Source organism: Monodon monoceros, unplaced genomic scaffold (genome assembly GCF_005190385.1).
Source record: "Monodon monoceros isolate NGI ecotype Baffin Bay Population unplaced genomic scaffold, NGI_Narwhal_1 Super_Scaffold_11, whole genome shotgun sequence".
Lineage (NCBI taxonomy): Eukaryota > Metazoa > Chordata > Mammalia > Artiodactyla > Monodontidae > Monodon > Monodon monoceros.
The window spans coordinates 83671199-83687542 of NW_021703767.1; the positions used below are offsets into that span (position 1 = coordinate 83671199).

General features: G+C 40.2%; 1 protein-coding gene across 1 annotated transcript in view; it reads left to right on the forward strand.

Moving 5' to 3' along the window:
* The window catches only part of MCF2L2 (MCF.2 cell line derived transforming sequence-like 2), a 194542-nt gene that overhangs the window by 42975 nt on the left and 135223 nt on the right, over positions 1–16344 (forward strand). Inside the window, exons 5-6 of the mRNA XM_029214819.1 lie at positions 5212–5328; positions 8041–8190. Coding sequence (XP_029070652.1) covers positions 5212–5328; positions 8041–8190 — 267 coding nt within the window. The remainder of the gene's footprint in view (positions 1–5211; positions 5329–8040; positions 8191–16344) is intronic.

Sequence of the window (16344 nt, forward strand, 5' to 3'; positions counted from 1 at the left end):
GTGGGGTTTATTCCAGGAATGCAAGGATTCTTCAATATACACAAATCAATCAATGTGATACACCATATTAACAAACTGAAGGAGAAAAACCATATGATCATCTCAATAGATGCAGAGAAAGCCTTTTGAGAAAATCCAACACCCATTTATGATAAAGACCCTGCAGAAAGTAGGCATAGAGGGAACTTACCTCAGCATAATAAAGGCCATATATGACAAACCCACAGCAAACATCATCCTCAATGGTGAAAAACTGAAACCATTTCCACTAAGTTCAGGAACAAGACAAGGTTGCCCACTCTGACCACTCTTATTCAACATAGTTTTGGAAGTTTTAGCCACAGCAATCAGAGTAGAAAAAGAAATAAAAGATATCCAAATCAGAAAAGAAGAAGTAAAGCTGTCACTATTTGCAGATGACATGATACTATACATAGAGAATCCTAAAGATGCTACCAGAGAACTACTAGAGCTAATTAATGAATTTGGTAAAGTAGCAGGATACAAAATTAATGCACAGAAATCTCTTGCATTCCTATACACTAATGATGGAAAATCTGAAAGTGAAATTAAGAAAACACTCCCATTTACCATTGCAACAAAAACAATAAAATATCTAGGAATAAACCTACCTAAGGAGACAAAAGACCTGTATGCAGAAAATTATAAGACACTGGTGAAAGACATAAAGATGATACAGATAGATGGAGAGATATACCATGTTCTTAGATTGGAAGAATCAACATTGTGAAAATGACTCCACTACCCAAAGCAATCTACAGATTCAGTGCAATCCCTGTCAAACTACCACTGGCATTTTTCACAGAACTAGAACAGAAAAATCTTAAAATTAGTATGGAGACACAAAAGACCCCGAATAGCCAAAGCAATCTTGAGAAAGTAAAACAGCTGGAGGAATCAGGCTCCCTGACTTCAGAGTATACTACAAAGCTACAGTATTCAAGACAGTATGGTACTGGCACAAAAACAGAAAGATAGATCAATGGAACAGGATAGAAAGCCCAGAGATAAACCCACGCACATATGGTCACCTTATCTTTGATAAAGGAGGCAGGAATGTACAGTGGAGAAAGGACAGCCTCTTCAATAAGTGGTGCTGGGAAAACTGGACAGGTACATATAAAAGTATGAGATTAGGTCACTCCCTAACACCATACACAAAAATAAGCTCAAAATGGATTAAAGACCTAAATGTAAGGCCAGAAACTATCAAACTCTTAGAGGAAAACATAGGCAGAACACTCTATGACATAAATCACAGCAAGATCCTTTTTGACCCACTTCCTAGAGAAATGGAAATAAAACCAAAAATAAACAAATGGGACCTCATGAAACTTCAAAGCTTTTGCACAGCAAAGGAAACCATAAACAGGACGAAAAGACAACCCTCAGAATGGGAGAAAATATTTGCAAATGAAGCAACTGGCAAAGGATTAATCTCCAAAATTTACATGCAGCTCATGCAGCTCAATATCAGAAAAACAAGCAACCCAATCCAAAAGTGGGCAGAAGACCTAAACAGACATTTCTCCAAAGAAGATATACAGACTGCCAACAAACACATGAAAGAATGCTCAACATCATTAATCATTAGAGAAATGCAAATCAAAACTACAATGAGATATCAACTCACACCGGTCAGAATGGCCATCATCAAAAAAATATACAAAGAATAAGTGCTGGAGAGGGTGTGGAGAAAAGGGAACCCTCTTGCTCTGTTGGTGGGAATGTAAATTGATGCTGCCACTATGGAGAATAGTATGGAGATTCCTTAAAATCTAAAAATAGAACTACCATACAACCCAGGAATCCCACTACTGGGCATATACCCTGAGAAAACCGTATTTCAAAAAGAGTCATGTACCACAATGTTCATTGCAGCTTTATTTACAATAGCCAGGACATGGAAGCAACCTAAATATCCATCAACAGATGAATGGGTAAAGAAGATGTGGCACATATATACAATGAAATATTACCCAGCCATTAAAAGAAATGAAATTGAGTTATTTGTTGTGAGGTGGATGGACCTAGAGTCTGTCCTACAGAGTGAAGTAAGTCGGAAAGAGAAAAACAAATACAGTATGCTAACACATGTATATGGAATCTAAAAAAAAAAAGGTTATGAGGAACCTAGGGGCAAGACAGGAATAAAGACACAAACCTACTAGAGAGTGGACTTGAGGTTATGGGGAGGAAGGGTAAGCTGGGACAAAGTGAGAGAGTGGCATGGACACATATACACTACCAAACGTAAAATAGCTAGTGGGAAGCAGCCGCATAGCACAGGGAGATCAGCTCGGTGCTTTGTGACAACGTAGAGGGGTGGGATAGGGAGGGTGGCCGGGACGGAGATGCAAGAGGGAAGAGCTATGGGGATATATGTATATGTATAACTGATTCACTTTGTTATAAAGCAGAAACTAACACACCATTGTAAAGCAATTATACTCCATTAAAGATGTTAAAAAAATTTTTTTTACCTCTAACTTTGGCAGAGATATGAGGCAAACAAGCATTTGCATACTTTGTTATTAGGAATGAAGTTGGTAATGACCAATTTGAAAGACTGATTGACGGTGTTTATCAAAAATTAAAATGTACATACTCTCTGACCTACCTATAGAAGTTATTCTGCAGGTACCTCACGCACATACACAAAGCTGCATATATAATTATATTCATTACCAAATTGTTTGTAATAGTAAATGACTGGGAAAAAAGTAATGCCCAACAACAGGGAGCTGGTTAAATAAATTATGGTCTACCCAGTCAGTTAAATATTATGCTACCATCAAAAGTGGTACGGTGTGGTACAACCATGGTGGAAACAGTTGGCAATTTTTTACAAAGTTAAACATATACCTGCCCCATGACCCACCCAAGAGAAATGAAAACACATTTGCAATAACAGATGAATAGATAAAGAAATTGTGGCATATTTATGTAAAGACATAATATTAAGCAATAAAGAAGGAGTGAAGTACTGAACATGCAACAACATGGATTTATCTCAAAAATATTCTCTTGAAAGAAAGAATCTAGATACTGAAGTGTATATATTCTGTGATTCTTTTTATATAAAGTTCGAGAAGAGGCAAAACTAAGCTACGGTGATAGACAGTTAAAACAGTGGCTGCTGTTGGCGGTGGAGATAGTGGAGACCAGAAGGAGGCCTAGGAGAACTTTCTGAGGAAATGTTCTATATCTTGTTTAAAAAGTGTACATGTGTGTATACATTTGTCAAAATGAATTGAACTGTACCCTTAAAATCTGTGCATTTTATTTATGTAAATTATATCTCAATTGAGAAATGAAAAACAGAAGAAAAATAAGATAAATCTATAGTGATATAGAAAAGTTTCTAATATATTTTTGGTTTTATTTTTCGTTGAGTTGGAAATAATTTTCAACTCATAGAAGAATTTCAAGAATAAGAGTAAAGGGACTTGCCTGGTGGCGCAGTGGTTAAGAATCCACCTGCCAATGCAGGGGACACGGGTTCAAGCCCTGGTCCGGGAATATCCCACATGCCATGGAGCAACTAAGCCCGTGTGCCATAACTGCTGAGCCTGCACTCTAGAGCCTGCGAGCCACAACTAGTGAAGCCCGCGTGCCTAGAGCCCATGCTCTGCAACAAGAGAAGCCACCGCAATGAGAAGCCTGTGCAGCACAGCAAAGAGTAGCCCCCGCTCACAACTAGAGAAAGCCCGCGCGCAGCAGTGAAGACCCAATGCAGCCAAAAATAAAATAAATAAAATACATTTATTAAAAAAAAAATTTTAGGAGGGAAAGACAGAGATGGATTCAGGTTTGTTTGTTGTTTTTCCCCCTTCTCTTATGTTATAAAAATAAATTTTAAAATTCCCAAACTCCTTTCCATAAGTGAAGGAGAAAGGCATGGAACATGGAGCCTGACAAGGTTAACATAGTGATATGTAGAATCAAATCCCACTAAACTTAAGTTCCTTGAACGCAGGGCTTTTTGTGCTTACTTTTATCCCTCAGAGCCTGGCAATTATTAGAAGTTCAATACAGATATGTTGAATGAGTCAGTCAGTTTTGTTTTACCTGAAGACTTTGGAGGTCTAACTTATATTCTTTTCATCCCAAATTTATCACTTGACTAAAACTATATAAATAGAAAAAAGCCTATATTCTCATGTCCTCTGACCAAGAATCTGTTCTAAGAATGTACATGTTGGATATGACATGGTAAAGTCAGTGCTGCCACAGGAAGAAATGAGGGGGAGGCTTTGCAGGAAGAAGTTTATTATACTCACAGGTCAAAATAATCAATGACTGAAGAAATATAAAGTCATCAGTTAAAGGCTACAAGAGCGGTGTGTTTCAGAGGTGAGAGTGAGTAGGGGTAAGATATTGTCCCTGCTACAGAGAGCCGGGACTGCTCCCTGGGCAGGACCACTGCAGTGGAGTAAAAAGGGACAGATTGGAGTATGTCATCCTCCTCTAGATGTCTGGGCATTTGTTCATCAGCAGGCTTGTTAATTTATGAAAACCCACTCACAATCACCTCCAAACTTTCTCCACATGAGATAAGCTGGGGGTATATCACCATCCCTCATAGAAGGGGCATCAGTGTAGTGAATCTTCTCAGTCCATACTCCTCAATAGGTCCTTGTGTTCTAATTTTATTTTGATATTCACCAGCCCACATTTTATTTGAATTTTCATTGCAGATTTTTAGGTCTCAGTACAGCGTTTGCTTTTGGTGGCTGAAGGGTATACTTTAGCCTGGGAACTTTTGACAAAAATTTACCTAAAGCAAGAACTGACTTCTAGGCAGCTTAGAACTGAGCTCACTGATTCAAGTCACTGTTTTGTTGCAGGCTGTTCAACACTGCTATTCCTCACTCAAAGGGGGAAAATGGAAAGAGTTACTTACTGGTTGAAGTAACCATCTTTGGATATAAATGCCTGATTAGGCAAAGTTGAAGTACTATTTAAACAACAGTAGGGACTTCTGTGGTGGTCCAGTGGTTGAGACTCTTTGCTTCCATGTCCCCTGTCCGCACAGGGGATATGGGTTCGGTCCCTGGGGGAACTAAGATCCTGCATGCTGCATGGCGCAGCCAAAAAATAAAACAAATTTTTAAGTTAAATAACAGTAGAATCTAGATGAGCTACTTAATTATCTGTGAGTAATATATTGGGTTTTTTCTGTTTTAGATCGTTATGTTAAACTCCGTTTCTGACCTTCATCACTACATTGACAAAAGCCAACTGACAGAGGACTTAGGGGGAACTTTGGAGTATCACCACAGTCAGTGGATAAATCATCGAACTGTAAGTACCAATTTATGTGCCCTTTTCAGTGTCCCTCCTGGTTTTCTAGAGACAGGAGACCTAGAGATCAACTGTTGGGCAGTCATTGCCCGTGACTGCCTAACATCGGGAAGGTTGGGTTTTCTAAGCAACAGGCTGGGGGAGAGACAAGGTGCAAGGATAAAAGCTAGGGCTTCTCTTGCTGATTACCTTCGTCTTGGCTCATTTTATGGTATGGGGGTTTTGGGGGACTTGATTTAGGGTGCACCTGGGGAGTTTGCAAAATACCCTGCTATACTTCAGAGAATTTAATTTACTTGATCTAGGATGGGTCTCAGGCATTAGTGGGTCACAAAACTCCCCAGATGATTCTAGTGTACAGACAGATTGAAACCCACCAAGTCAGAAGAAGCTGCATTTAAATGTTGCCACCATTGCTTCTTATCTGAGCTCAGGGGAGTTACTAAACCTCTCTGAGTTTGTTTTCTCCCCTGCAACTAACACAGTGGTTCTCAGCTTGGGGCAATTTTTCCCGCAGAGGGCATTTATTGATGTCTTCAGATAGATGTTTTTTATAGTCATAACTTGGGGAGAGGGGTGTTACTGGCGTATCCTGGGTAGAAGCCAAGGATGCTGCTAAACATCTTTTTTTTGCGGTACGTGGGCCTCTCACCGCTGCGGCCTCTCCCGTCGCGGAGCACAGGCTCCAGATGCGCAGGCCCAGCGGCCACGGCCCACGGGCCCAGCCACTCCACAGCACGCGGGATCCTCCCGGACCGGGGCACGAACCCGTGTCCCCTGCATTAGCAGGCGGACTCTCAACCACTGTGCCACCAGGGAAGCCCTAATATGTTTCTATTTGTTTTTTTTTTTTTTGTGGTATGCGGGCTTCTCACTGTTGTGGCCTCTTCCGTTGCGGAGCACAGGCTCCGGACGCGCAGGCTCAGCCGTCATGGCTCACGGGCCCAGCCGCGTCCGCGGCATGTGGGATCTTCCCGGACCGGGGCACGAACCCGTGTCCCCTGCATCGGCAGGCGGACTCTCAACCACTGTGCCACCAGGGAAGCCCCTGCTAAACATCTTATAATGCACTAGACAGCCCCCCCACAATAAAGAATTATCTGGACCAACATATCAGTAGTGCCAATGGTAGGAAACCTTGGACTAACAAAAGCTACCTGAAGGTTTGATATGCAGAATAAGTGATATAATGTCTATGAAAGCATCTGAAATATAGTATTTTACTTTTTCCTACTTACTCGTAGTGATGGTTATTATGCTAAACTAGAAGGGTCAGGAATATTAAGGAAAAAGTGAGATTGGAACTCAGCAAATAATGTTTGTCTATACAAAGTTGTCATTCCCCTTTCCCTTCTCTCCTAGCCCCATACCCTTGAGAAGATTAGGTTTTCTATGCAAAATCAGAAGCTGCTTTCACCATCCTGAAAACACCTTGCAGTGTCAGCACACCTCTCTATCTACTCACTTTGGAAACATGTTGTTCAACATTTACTGATGAGGACTTCCCTGGTGCCGCCGTGGTTAAGAATGCACCTGCCAATGCAGGGGACATGGGTTTGAGCCCTGGTCCGGGAAGATCCCACATGCTGTGGAGCAGCTAAGCCCGTGCGCCACAACTACTGAAGCCTGTGTGCTTAGAGCCCGTGCTCTGCAACAAGAGAAGCCACCACAATGAGAAGCCCACACACCGCAACAAAGAGTACCCCCACTCTCTGCACTAGAGAAAACATGCACACAGCAGTGAAGACCCAATGCAGCCAAAAATAAATAAATAAATTTATTTTAAAAAAATTTACTGATGAACAAACACCTCAACTACATTTGATTAAGTAGGAGAATTCACCCTGTTTTAGAGTGTAATGTTTTCTTTTTGGTTGTGTTTTTTTGGTTTTGTTTATAAATTTTATTTATTTATTATTTTTGGCTGCATTGGGTCCTCGTTGCTGTGCGTGGGCAGAGATAGTTGCGGCGAACTGGGGCTATTCTTCCTTGCGGTGCACGGGCTTCTCTTGTTGCAGAGCACGGGCTCTAGGCGTGCAGGCTTCAGTAGTTGTGGTTCACGGGCTTTACAGAGTAAAGAGGTGATTTATCTAAGGTCATATGGTCAAGCAGTGGCAGAGCCAAGACTAAGGCCAAGCTTTTCTGAATCACTCTATTAGGGGCAGGTCCTCTGTACAATTTCCAATTAGTGATTACTAATAATCACCAATTACTAATAATCACTAATCAGACACATGGAATCAAGTTATTTTGTTAATTGGACTCGCCACAGGAAGCCTTTGGCTTTCCCCTATTTCTAGGATGACATTTCCAGGCTTTACACCTGATTCTCTTAGTTCTTACTGTTACATTTGTAAGGTACTCATCTGTGCCCAAGATCCTTTCAAATTTGCCATTCCTTTTTATCCTCAGAAAATTCCTGAAAAAATAGAACAACCATTGGTTGAATCCTGCCTTCTTTCCTTCCTTACTGTCCTAGTAATATGATCTCGGCCAATTTACTTGACCTGCTAGAGCTTCAGTTCCCTCTCCTATAAAATGGAGATAAAATGCCTTCCACTCTAGATTATTGAGATGACAGACAAATGTATAGCACAAAGTACAATGCATGGCCTATTTCATATACTCAGGAAATAGTTCTCCTGTCCTATTGAGAGAGCATATTGGTGAATGTTAATCCCTCCACACTGTTATGATTGTCTGAACTTCCAGGCCATTGAAAACTTTGCTCTGGCGTTGAAGAGCACTGCTCAGATGCTCCAGACTTTTGGGGCCTGCCTAGCCGCAACAGAACTGCCCAGAAGCATGTCATCCTCTGAAGACCTTCTCATGTCCCACACAAGGCAGCAGGGCAAGTTGCAGGTGAGTGGTCAGTAATCTCTCAGAGGCCAGTCTATGTGCTGGCAGATGGTCAGCTTCCTGGAGAGTGCTGGGAGCAGAATTAAAAGTTAGGCCCTCTTCTTCCCACTTCTCCAGTAACTTGGCAGCCACTAATCATCTTTAATCTTCTAGATAGGCAGTGTGTAAAGAGGAAAATCTCTTAATGACTGGGTAGTACATGTGAAATGTTTGCAGGTTGTGAGAAGCAGCCCCTTAAAAGGGAACTCATTCCAGCTTTGTGCTGGTGAGACAAGGTGTGTGAACATCGCTTCAAGGTCCACACTCCTATGATCTTCTCAGGACAGAACAAGATACAATAGGCTGAAATTGCAGGGAGGAAGGGAGGGAGAGATGGGAGTCGGCTTTTGAAACATAAGCTTTCCTGAGGCTGTTATGAAGTTTTGGGGCAGACTAGTAAGCTGATTTATTGCTTCACTCTCTCAGGGATGTGTCTTTTTATTTGGGGACCAATATGAGAAAGAGAACTATGAAAGGTGCTCTGAACTGGGTTTAAGGAGAGGCATCTACTGAAGGATTCATAAAAACATGTCAGAACCTGCTGGGAAGGCAGCTTGGCAGATTCTTTTAGGCCATGCAGTAGAGGGAAGTCTTCTCAGGGCTTATTGGCTGGGTGTCAGCCACTTTCTGTCTCCAGAAACAGACCAAGTCTATTATTTAGCAGGAGACCAGAACTCAACAGGGCAGCAAATCAAGGATTGGAAGGTTGATACATTGTAGCATTGCATGTATACTTGCTGTGTTGAGCTTAAGAAGAGCTGAACTCTTTTATCTGTGACCCAAAATTTGCAAAAACTTTGCTTTGCTAGGTGATTGATTTTTTATTTATTCAGCATGTATTGACGACCCACCACCACATGCCAAGAAAACAACAAACAAAATGCAAGCTCAAGGAACTCATAGTTTAGTTAGGGGAGTCAGAGTCTAGTAGTTGAGGCAAATTAATTCTTCCATGTGTCAGGGAGCACTGTTTAATTCTATCTTTAAAGGTCTTGGTTACCAAAAAGAGTTCAAAATGTGTTCTCAAAATTACTCTTGAGTAACCAAAAGATCTGGTTTGAAACTGTAGAAGCCTGAAAGCATCCTGGAATTTTCCCTGGAAATGCCTCTGAGAAGCTTGACCATTTTCTTTGCCAAACATATAGGCCAAGTTCACCTCCCATGTTTCTTGGAAGAGACGGCATGGGGTGTGGAAGGCTGGGTCGAGGGTGCCTCTGTGAAGACCGCTAGAAAAGGGCTGGTGATCCACGCCCACAGGTCACAGACCACAGGAGCCTACAGAGCAGTCAGTTAGTATATAGGTGTGATGTTGAGCATCAGAGCTCCAGCCTGGGCTCATGAGCAAATGTGTTCTGTGCCTCATTCCAAGAAGGGTTGGGAGAGGTTGCAGAGCAGAATCATCAAGATGACAATGTGACCAATCATGGAGGCCTCTGGGGAAAAGGTGAAAACTAATTGGATTTTAGATGAGGACACATATCTGAGGGATGAAACCAGCCAGTCAGATCCTGCTGTATGTGCAGTGAGGGTTCCGAGGGAAGGCAGATGAGTGGGTGTTCTGTCATCTCTACATAGACCAAGAGTTCCACAAAGGGAAAGGGAAGGAAAGAACCAGTCTCCAAGAAGATGGAGTAAGGTCATTTTCTGGTTCATGGTGGCCAGCTGTTCTTGGAATTAAAACACTATGTGTGTAAGTCAAATTTGACTTCTTTGTTTCATATCTTATAAATTAGAAGCAAAAATTCCAAAATCATTAAACTAGGTTTAGATTTTTCCTTTTTCCCATCCAAAAAAGCTTTACAGAGAGCAAGAGTTTATATTACAAAAAAGGAATACTATTTAAACTTTTATGAATAACTTAGTTTTTGTGATTATTTAACATAATTTTATTTTTATTTGAGTGTTTTCCTATCTTTTAAAACCAAAGTTTCTATAACTAGTTGAATAATTTTTTTTTCATTTGGAAAGCATCTTTTCCAAGTTAAAAATTAGTGTAAGATTCATCCTCAGAACAGTGAACTTTTAAATCTATTTAAATATCTATACAAGTTACAGTGTATGATTTAAGGCTTCCTCCCAGCCCAGAGAGTTTTTGTCTGAACAGCACAGCATTATGAGACTTGGTTTGATTTCTTGACTTCCTTTCTCTAGGGGATCTTTGAGAGCCCTTATTTTAGGTTCACATAAGCACATAGCTGCCTCTGCAATCAACCAGTCCCATACAGGATAAACCCTAGGAGAAACACACCAAGACGTTTAATCAAACTAACAAAAATTAAATTCAAAGAAAAAATACTAAACGTAGCAAGGGAAAAGCAAAAAATAACATACAAAGGAATCCCCATAAGATTATCAGCTGATTTTTCAGCAGAAACTCTGCAGGCCAGAAGGGAGTGTCAGGATATACTTAAAGTGATGAAATAGAAAAACCCATAACCAAGATTACTCTACCCAGCAAGGATCCCATTCAGATTTGATGGAGAAATCAAAAGCTTTACAGACAAGCAAAAGCTAACAGAATTCAGCACCACCACACCAACTTTACAACAAATGCTAAAGGAACTTCTTTAGGCAGGAAACACAAGAGAAGAAAAAGACCCACAAAAGCAAACCCAAAACAATTAATAAAACGGTAATAGGAACATACATATCAATAATAACCTTGAATGTAAATGGATTAAATGCTCCAACCAAAAGACACACACTGGCTGAATGGATACAGAAGCAAGACCCATATATATGCTGTCTCTTGTAGAGACCCACTTCAGACCAAGGGCACATACAGACTGAAAGTGAAGGGATGGAAAAAGATACTCTGTGCAAATGGAAATCAAAAGAAAGCTGGAGTAGCAATACTCGTATCAGATAAAATAGAGTTTAAAAAAAAGACTGCTACAAGAGATAAGGAAGGACACGACATAATGATCAAGGGATCAATCCAAGAAGAAGATATAACAATTATAAATATTTATGCAGTCAACATAAGAGCACCTCAATACATAAGGCAAATGTTTACCATCAAAAAAGGGGAAATTGACAGTAACACACTAATAGTAGGGGACTTTAATACCCCACTTACACCAATGGACAGATCATCCAAACAGAAAATAAATAAGGAAACACAAGTTTTAAATGACACAATAGATCAGATAGACTTAATTGATATTTATAGGACATTCCACCCAAAAGTGGCAGAACACACTTTCTTCTCAAGTGCACATGGAACATTCTCACATCTTGGGTAACAAATCAAGCCTCAGAAAATTTAAGAAAATTGAAATCGTATCAAGCATCTTTTCTGACCACAATGCTATGAGATTAGAAATCAGTTACAGGAAAAAAAAACCGTAAAAAACACAAATACATGGAGGCAAAACAGTGCACTACTGAATAACCAAGAGATCACTGAAGAAATCAAAGAGGAAATAAAAAAATACATAGAAACAAATGACAACGAAAACACGATGACCCAAAACCTATGGGACTCAGCAAAAGCAGTTCTAAGAGGGAAGTTTACAGCAATAAAATCTCACCTCAAGAAACAAGAAAAATCTCAAATAAACAACCTAATCCTACACTTAAAACAACTAGAGAAAGAAGAGCAAAGAAAACCCAAAGTCAGTAGAAGGAAAGAAATCATAAAGATCAGAGCAGAAATAAATGAAATAGAAACAAAGATAACAATAGTAAAAATCAATAAAACTAAAAGTTGGTTCTTTGAGAACATAAACAAAATTGATAAACCTTTAGCCAGACTCATCGAGAAAAAAGGGAGAGGACACAGATCAATAAAATTAGAAACGAAAAAGGAGAAATCACAACTGACAAAACAGGAATACAAAGTATTATAAAAGACTACTACAAACAACAATATGCCAATAAAATGGACAACCCTGAAGAAATGGACAAATTCTTGGAAAGGTACAATTTTCCAAGGCTGAACCAGGAAGAATTAGAAACTATAAACAAACCCATCATAAGTAATGAAATTGAAACTGTAATTAAAAATCTTCCACCAAACAAAAGTCCAGGACCAAGTGGCTTCACAGGCGAATTCTATCAAACATTCAGAGAAGAGCTAACACCCATCCTTCTCAAACTCTTGCAAAAAATTGCAGAGGGAGGAACACTCCCAAATCTGTTCTACAAGGCCACGATCACCCTGATACCGAAACCAGAAAAAGATATCACAAAAAAAGAAAATTACAGACCAATATCACTGATGAACATAGATGCAAACATCCTCACCAAAATACTAGCAAACAGAATCCAACAACACATTAAAAGGATCATACACCATGATCAAGTGGGATTTATCCCAGGAATGCAAAGATTCTTCAGTATATGCAAATCAATGAATGTGATACACCATATTAACAAATTAAGGAATAAAAACCATATGATCATCTCAATAGATGCAGAAAAAGCTTCTGACAAAATTCAACACCCATTTATGATAAAAACTCTCCAGAAAATGGGCATAGAGGGAACCTGCCTCAACATAAGAAAGGCCATATATGACAAACCCACAGCAAACATCATTCTCAGTGGTGAAAAACTGAAAGCATTTCCACTAAGATCAGGAACAAGACAAGGATGTCCACTCTTGCCACTCTTATTCAACATAGTTTTGGAAGTCCTAACCACAGCAATCAGAAGAAAAAGAAATAAAAGGAATACAAGTTGGAAAAAAAGAAGTAAAACTGTCACTGTTTGCAGGTGACATGAGACTATACATAGAAAATCCTAAAGATGTCACCAGAAAGCTACTAGAACTAATCAATAAATTTGGTAAGTTTGCAGGATACAAAATCAATGCACAGAAATCTCTGGCATTCCTATACAGTAAAAATGAAAAATCAGAAAGAGAAATTAAGGAAACACTCCCATTTACCACTGCAACAAAAAGAATAAAATACCTGGGAATATACTAACCTAAGGAGGCAAAAGACCTGTACTCAGAAAACTATAAAACGCTGATGAAAGAAATCAAAGATGACATAAACAGATGGAGAAATATACCATGTTTTTGGATTGGAAGAATCAGTGTTGTGAAAATGACTGTACTACCCCAAACAATCTACAGATTCATTGTAATCCCTATCAAATTACCAATGGCATTCTTCACAGAATTAGAACAAAAAAGTTTACAATTTGTATGGAAACACAAAAGACCCTGAATAGCCAAAGCAATCTTGAGAACGAAAAATGGAGCTGGACGAATCAGGCTCCCTGATTTCAGGCTATATGACAAAGCTACACTAATCAAGACAGTATGGTACTGGCACAAAAACAGAAAGATAGATCAATGGAACAGGATAGAAAGCCCAGAGATAAACCCACGCACATATGGTCACCTTATCTTTGATAAAGGAGGCAGGAATGTGCAGTGGAGAAAGGACAGCCTCTTCAATAAGTGGTGCTGGGAAAACTGGACAGGTACATATAAAAGTATGAGATTAGGTCACTCCCTAACACCATACACAAAAATAAGCTCAAAATGGATTAAAGACCTAAATGTAAGGCCAGAAACTATCAAACTCTTAGAGGAAAACATAGGCAGAACACTCTATGACATAAATCACAGCAAGATCCTTTTTGACCCACTTCCTAGAGAAATGGAAATAAAACCAAAAATAAACAAATGGGACCTCATGAAACTTCAAAGCTTTTGCACAGCAAAGGAAACCATAAACAAGACCAAAAGACAACCCTCAGAATGGGAGAAAATATTTGCAAATGAAGCAACTGACGAAGGATTAATCTCCAAAATTTATAAGCAGCTCGTGCAGCTCAATAACAAAAAAACAAACAACCCAATCCAAAAATGGGCAGAAGACCTAAATAGACATTTCTCCAAAGAAGATATACAGACTGCCAACAAACACATGAAAGAATGCTCAACATCATTAATCATTAGAGAAATGCAAATCAAAACTACAATGAGATATCATCTCACACCAATCAGAATGGCCATCATCAAAAAATCTAGAAACAATAAATGCTGGAGAGGGTGTAGAGAAAAGGGAACCCTCTTGCACTGCTGGTGGGAATGTGAATTGGTACAGCCACTATGGAGAACAGTATGGAGGCTCCTTAAAAAACTACAAATAGAACTACCATATGACCCAGCAATCCCACTACTGGGCATATACCCTGAGAAAACCATAATTCAAAAAGAGTCATTGCAGCTCGATTTACAATAGCCCAGAGAAGGAAACAACCTAAGTGTCCATCATCAGATGAATGGATAAAGAAGATGTGGCACATATATACAATGGAATATTACTCAGCCATAAAAAGAAACGAAATTGAGCTATTTGTAATGAGGTGGATAGACCTAGAATCTGTCATACAGAGTGAAGTAAGTCAGAAAGAGAAAGACAAATACCATATGCTAACACATATATATGGAATTTAAGAAAAAAAAATGTCATGAAGACCCTAGGGGTAAGACAGGAATAAAGACACAGATCTACTAGAGAATGGACTTGAGGATATGGGGAGTGGGAAGAGTAAGCTGTGACAAAGCAAGAGAGAAGCATGGACATATATACAGTACCAAACGTAAGATAGATAGCTAGTGCGAAGCAGCCGCATAGCACAGGGAGATCAGCTTGGTGCTTTGTGACCGCCTGGAGGGGTGGGATAGGGAGGGTGGGAGGGAGGGAGACGCAAGAGGGAAGAGATATGGGAACATATGTATATGTATAACTGATTCACTTTGTTATAAAGCAGAAACTAACACACCATTGTAAAGCAATTATACTCCAATAAAGATGTTAAAAAAAAAAAAAAAAACTATGCTCGCCCCTCAGGGAACACACATAATTCCTGTTAAAGCTAATAGGAGTCAAGTGCATATCGACAGACAGAAGAGATGCAAGCAGGGAAACCAAGTATCTGGTAATAGGCTTTGAGCCTGAATTCTGGGCCCCCCTTTGTACAGGTAGTAGGTATCCTGGTTGACATTTACATTAACAATTTAGTGTCTACCCTCTTTGATATTCTGCTGCCTCAGGCTCCCCAGGTGACAGTCCAATTATAGAGCTGGAGCAGCAAAAAGGACACGTGATTTAAGGGGAAAAAATATTAAAAGGGGGAAGAATTAAGAACCTGGATTTACAAAGAATCTGTATTTACAGTCGTCCCCCACACATTTACCCATCCTACTGTGAACGTAGGTGGTATCCTGACAGCAACAATGTCATAACAACTAGAAATTGAAGATTAAATTTGCACAGTGCCCGAGAGTGTCCCTGCTGTGGGGCTGAGGGAAGGAAGAAAAAGATGAAGGGGAATCAGCTGCTCCCAACCTAGCAAGACGGCTGTGGAGGGAATTCAAATTCCACAGGACAAGCGCTGTGGAAGCACAGAGCTGAGCAAGTAACTCTGCCCGAGGGAAGGTTGAAGGTTTCAGAGGAAGGGAGGTGGGAGGGGTCAGGACAGGGGGAGACGAAGGAAGGGCATCTGGCAGAGAGCTGTCTCCGCCAAGGCACGGGGGACCCCAGCAAGTTCTCTGCAGCACCTGGGGTGCTGGGTGCCTGGTTGGCGGCAGGACTGCAGACCGCAGAGGGCCCTGCAGACACGCTCTCCTGGGAACTGGATCGATCAGATCCTGGAGCAACGTGGAGCAATCAGGTCTGCACAGCAAGGAGTTCTGCATTGTAGAAAAAGCACTAGGACATAGGGGCTGGAGGGTGGGGACACTGGGAGAGAGGCCTGCTAGAAAGCTCCCACAAAGAACTTTCTAGGTCAACAGAATTAGGGCTCGTGACCAAGACAGGGACACTGGGGAGTTTCAAGCATGGGCAGTAAATGCAAATGCTAATAAGGGACCCAACGGTCATATAAATGAGTATAACAGGCCCAACATGACAGACTCAGCACAAACTCCCAAAAAAAAAAAAAGAAAAAGAAAAAGCTTTTTAAAAAAATTTTGCTTAAAAAAAAAATTACAAGGTATTTTCATAGGCCCTAGCAATAATTTTGTAGTTTTAAGAGTTTTTAAAGACCCTTTGTTCAAACTCTACTTGCAGTAACTCTACATAAGTTAGAAAGAGGTAGGCAGAGAGGTCTCGTTTTTGCACAGGAAGACAGAATTGGAATTCTTATGAA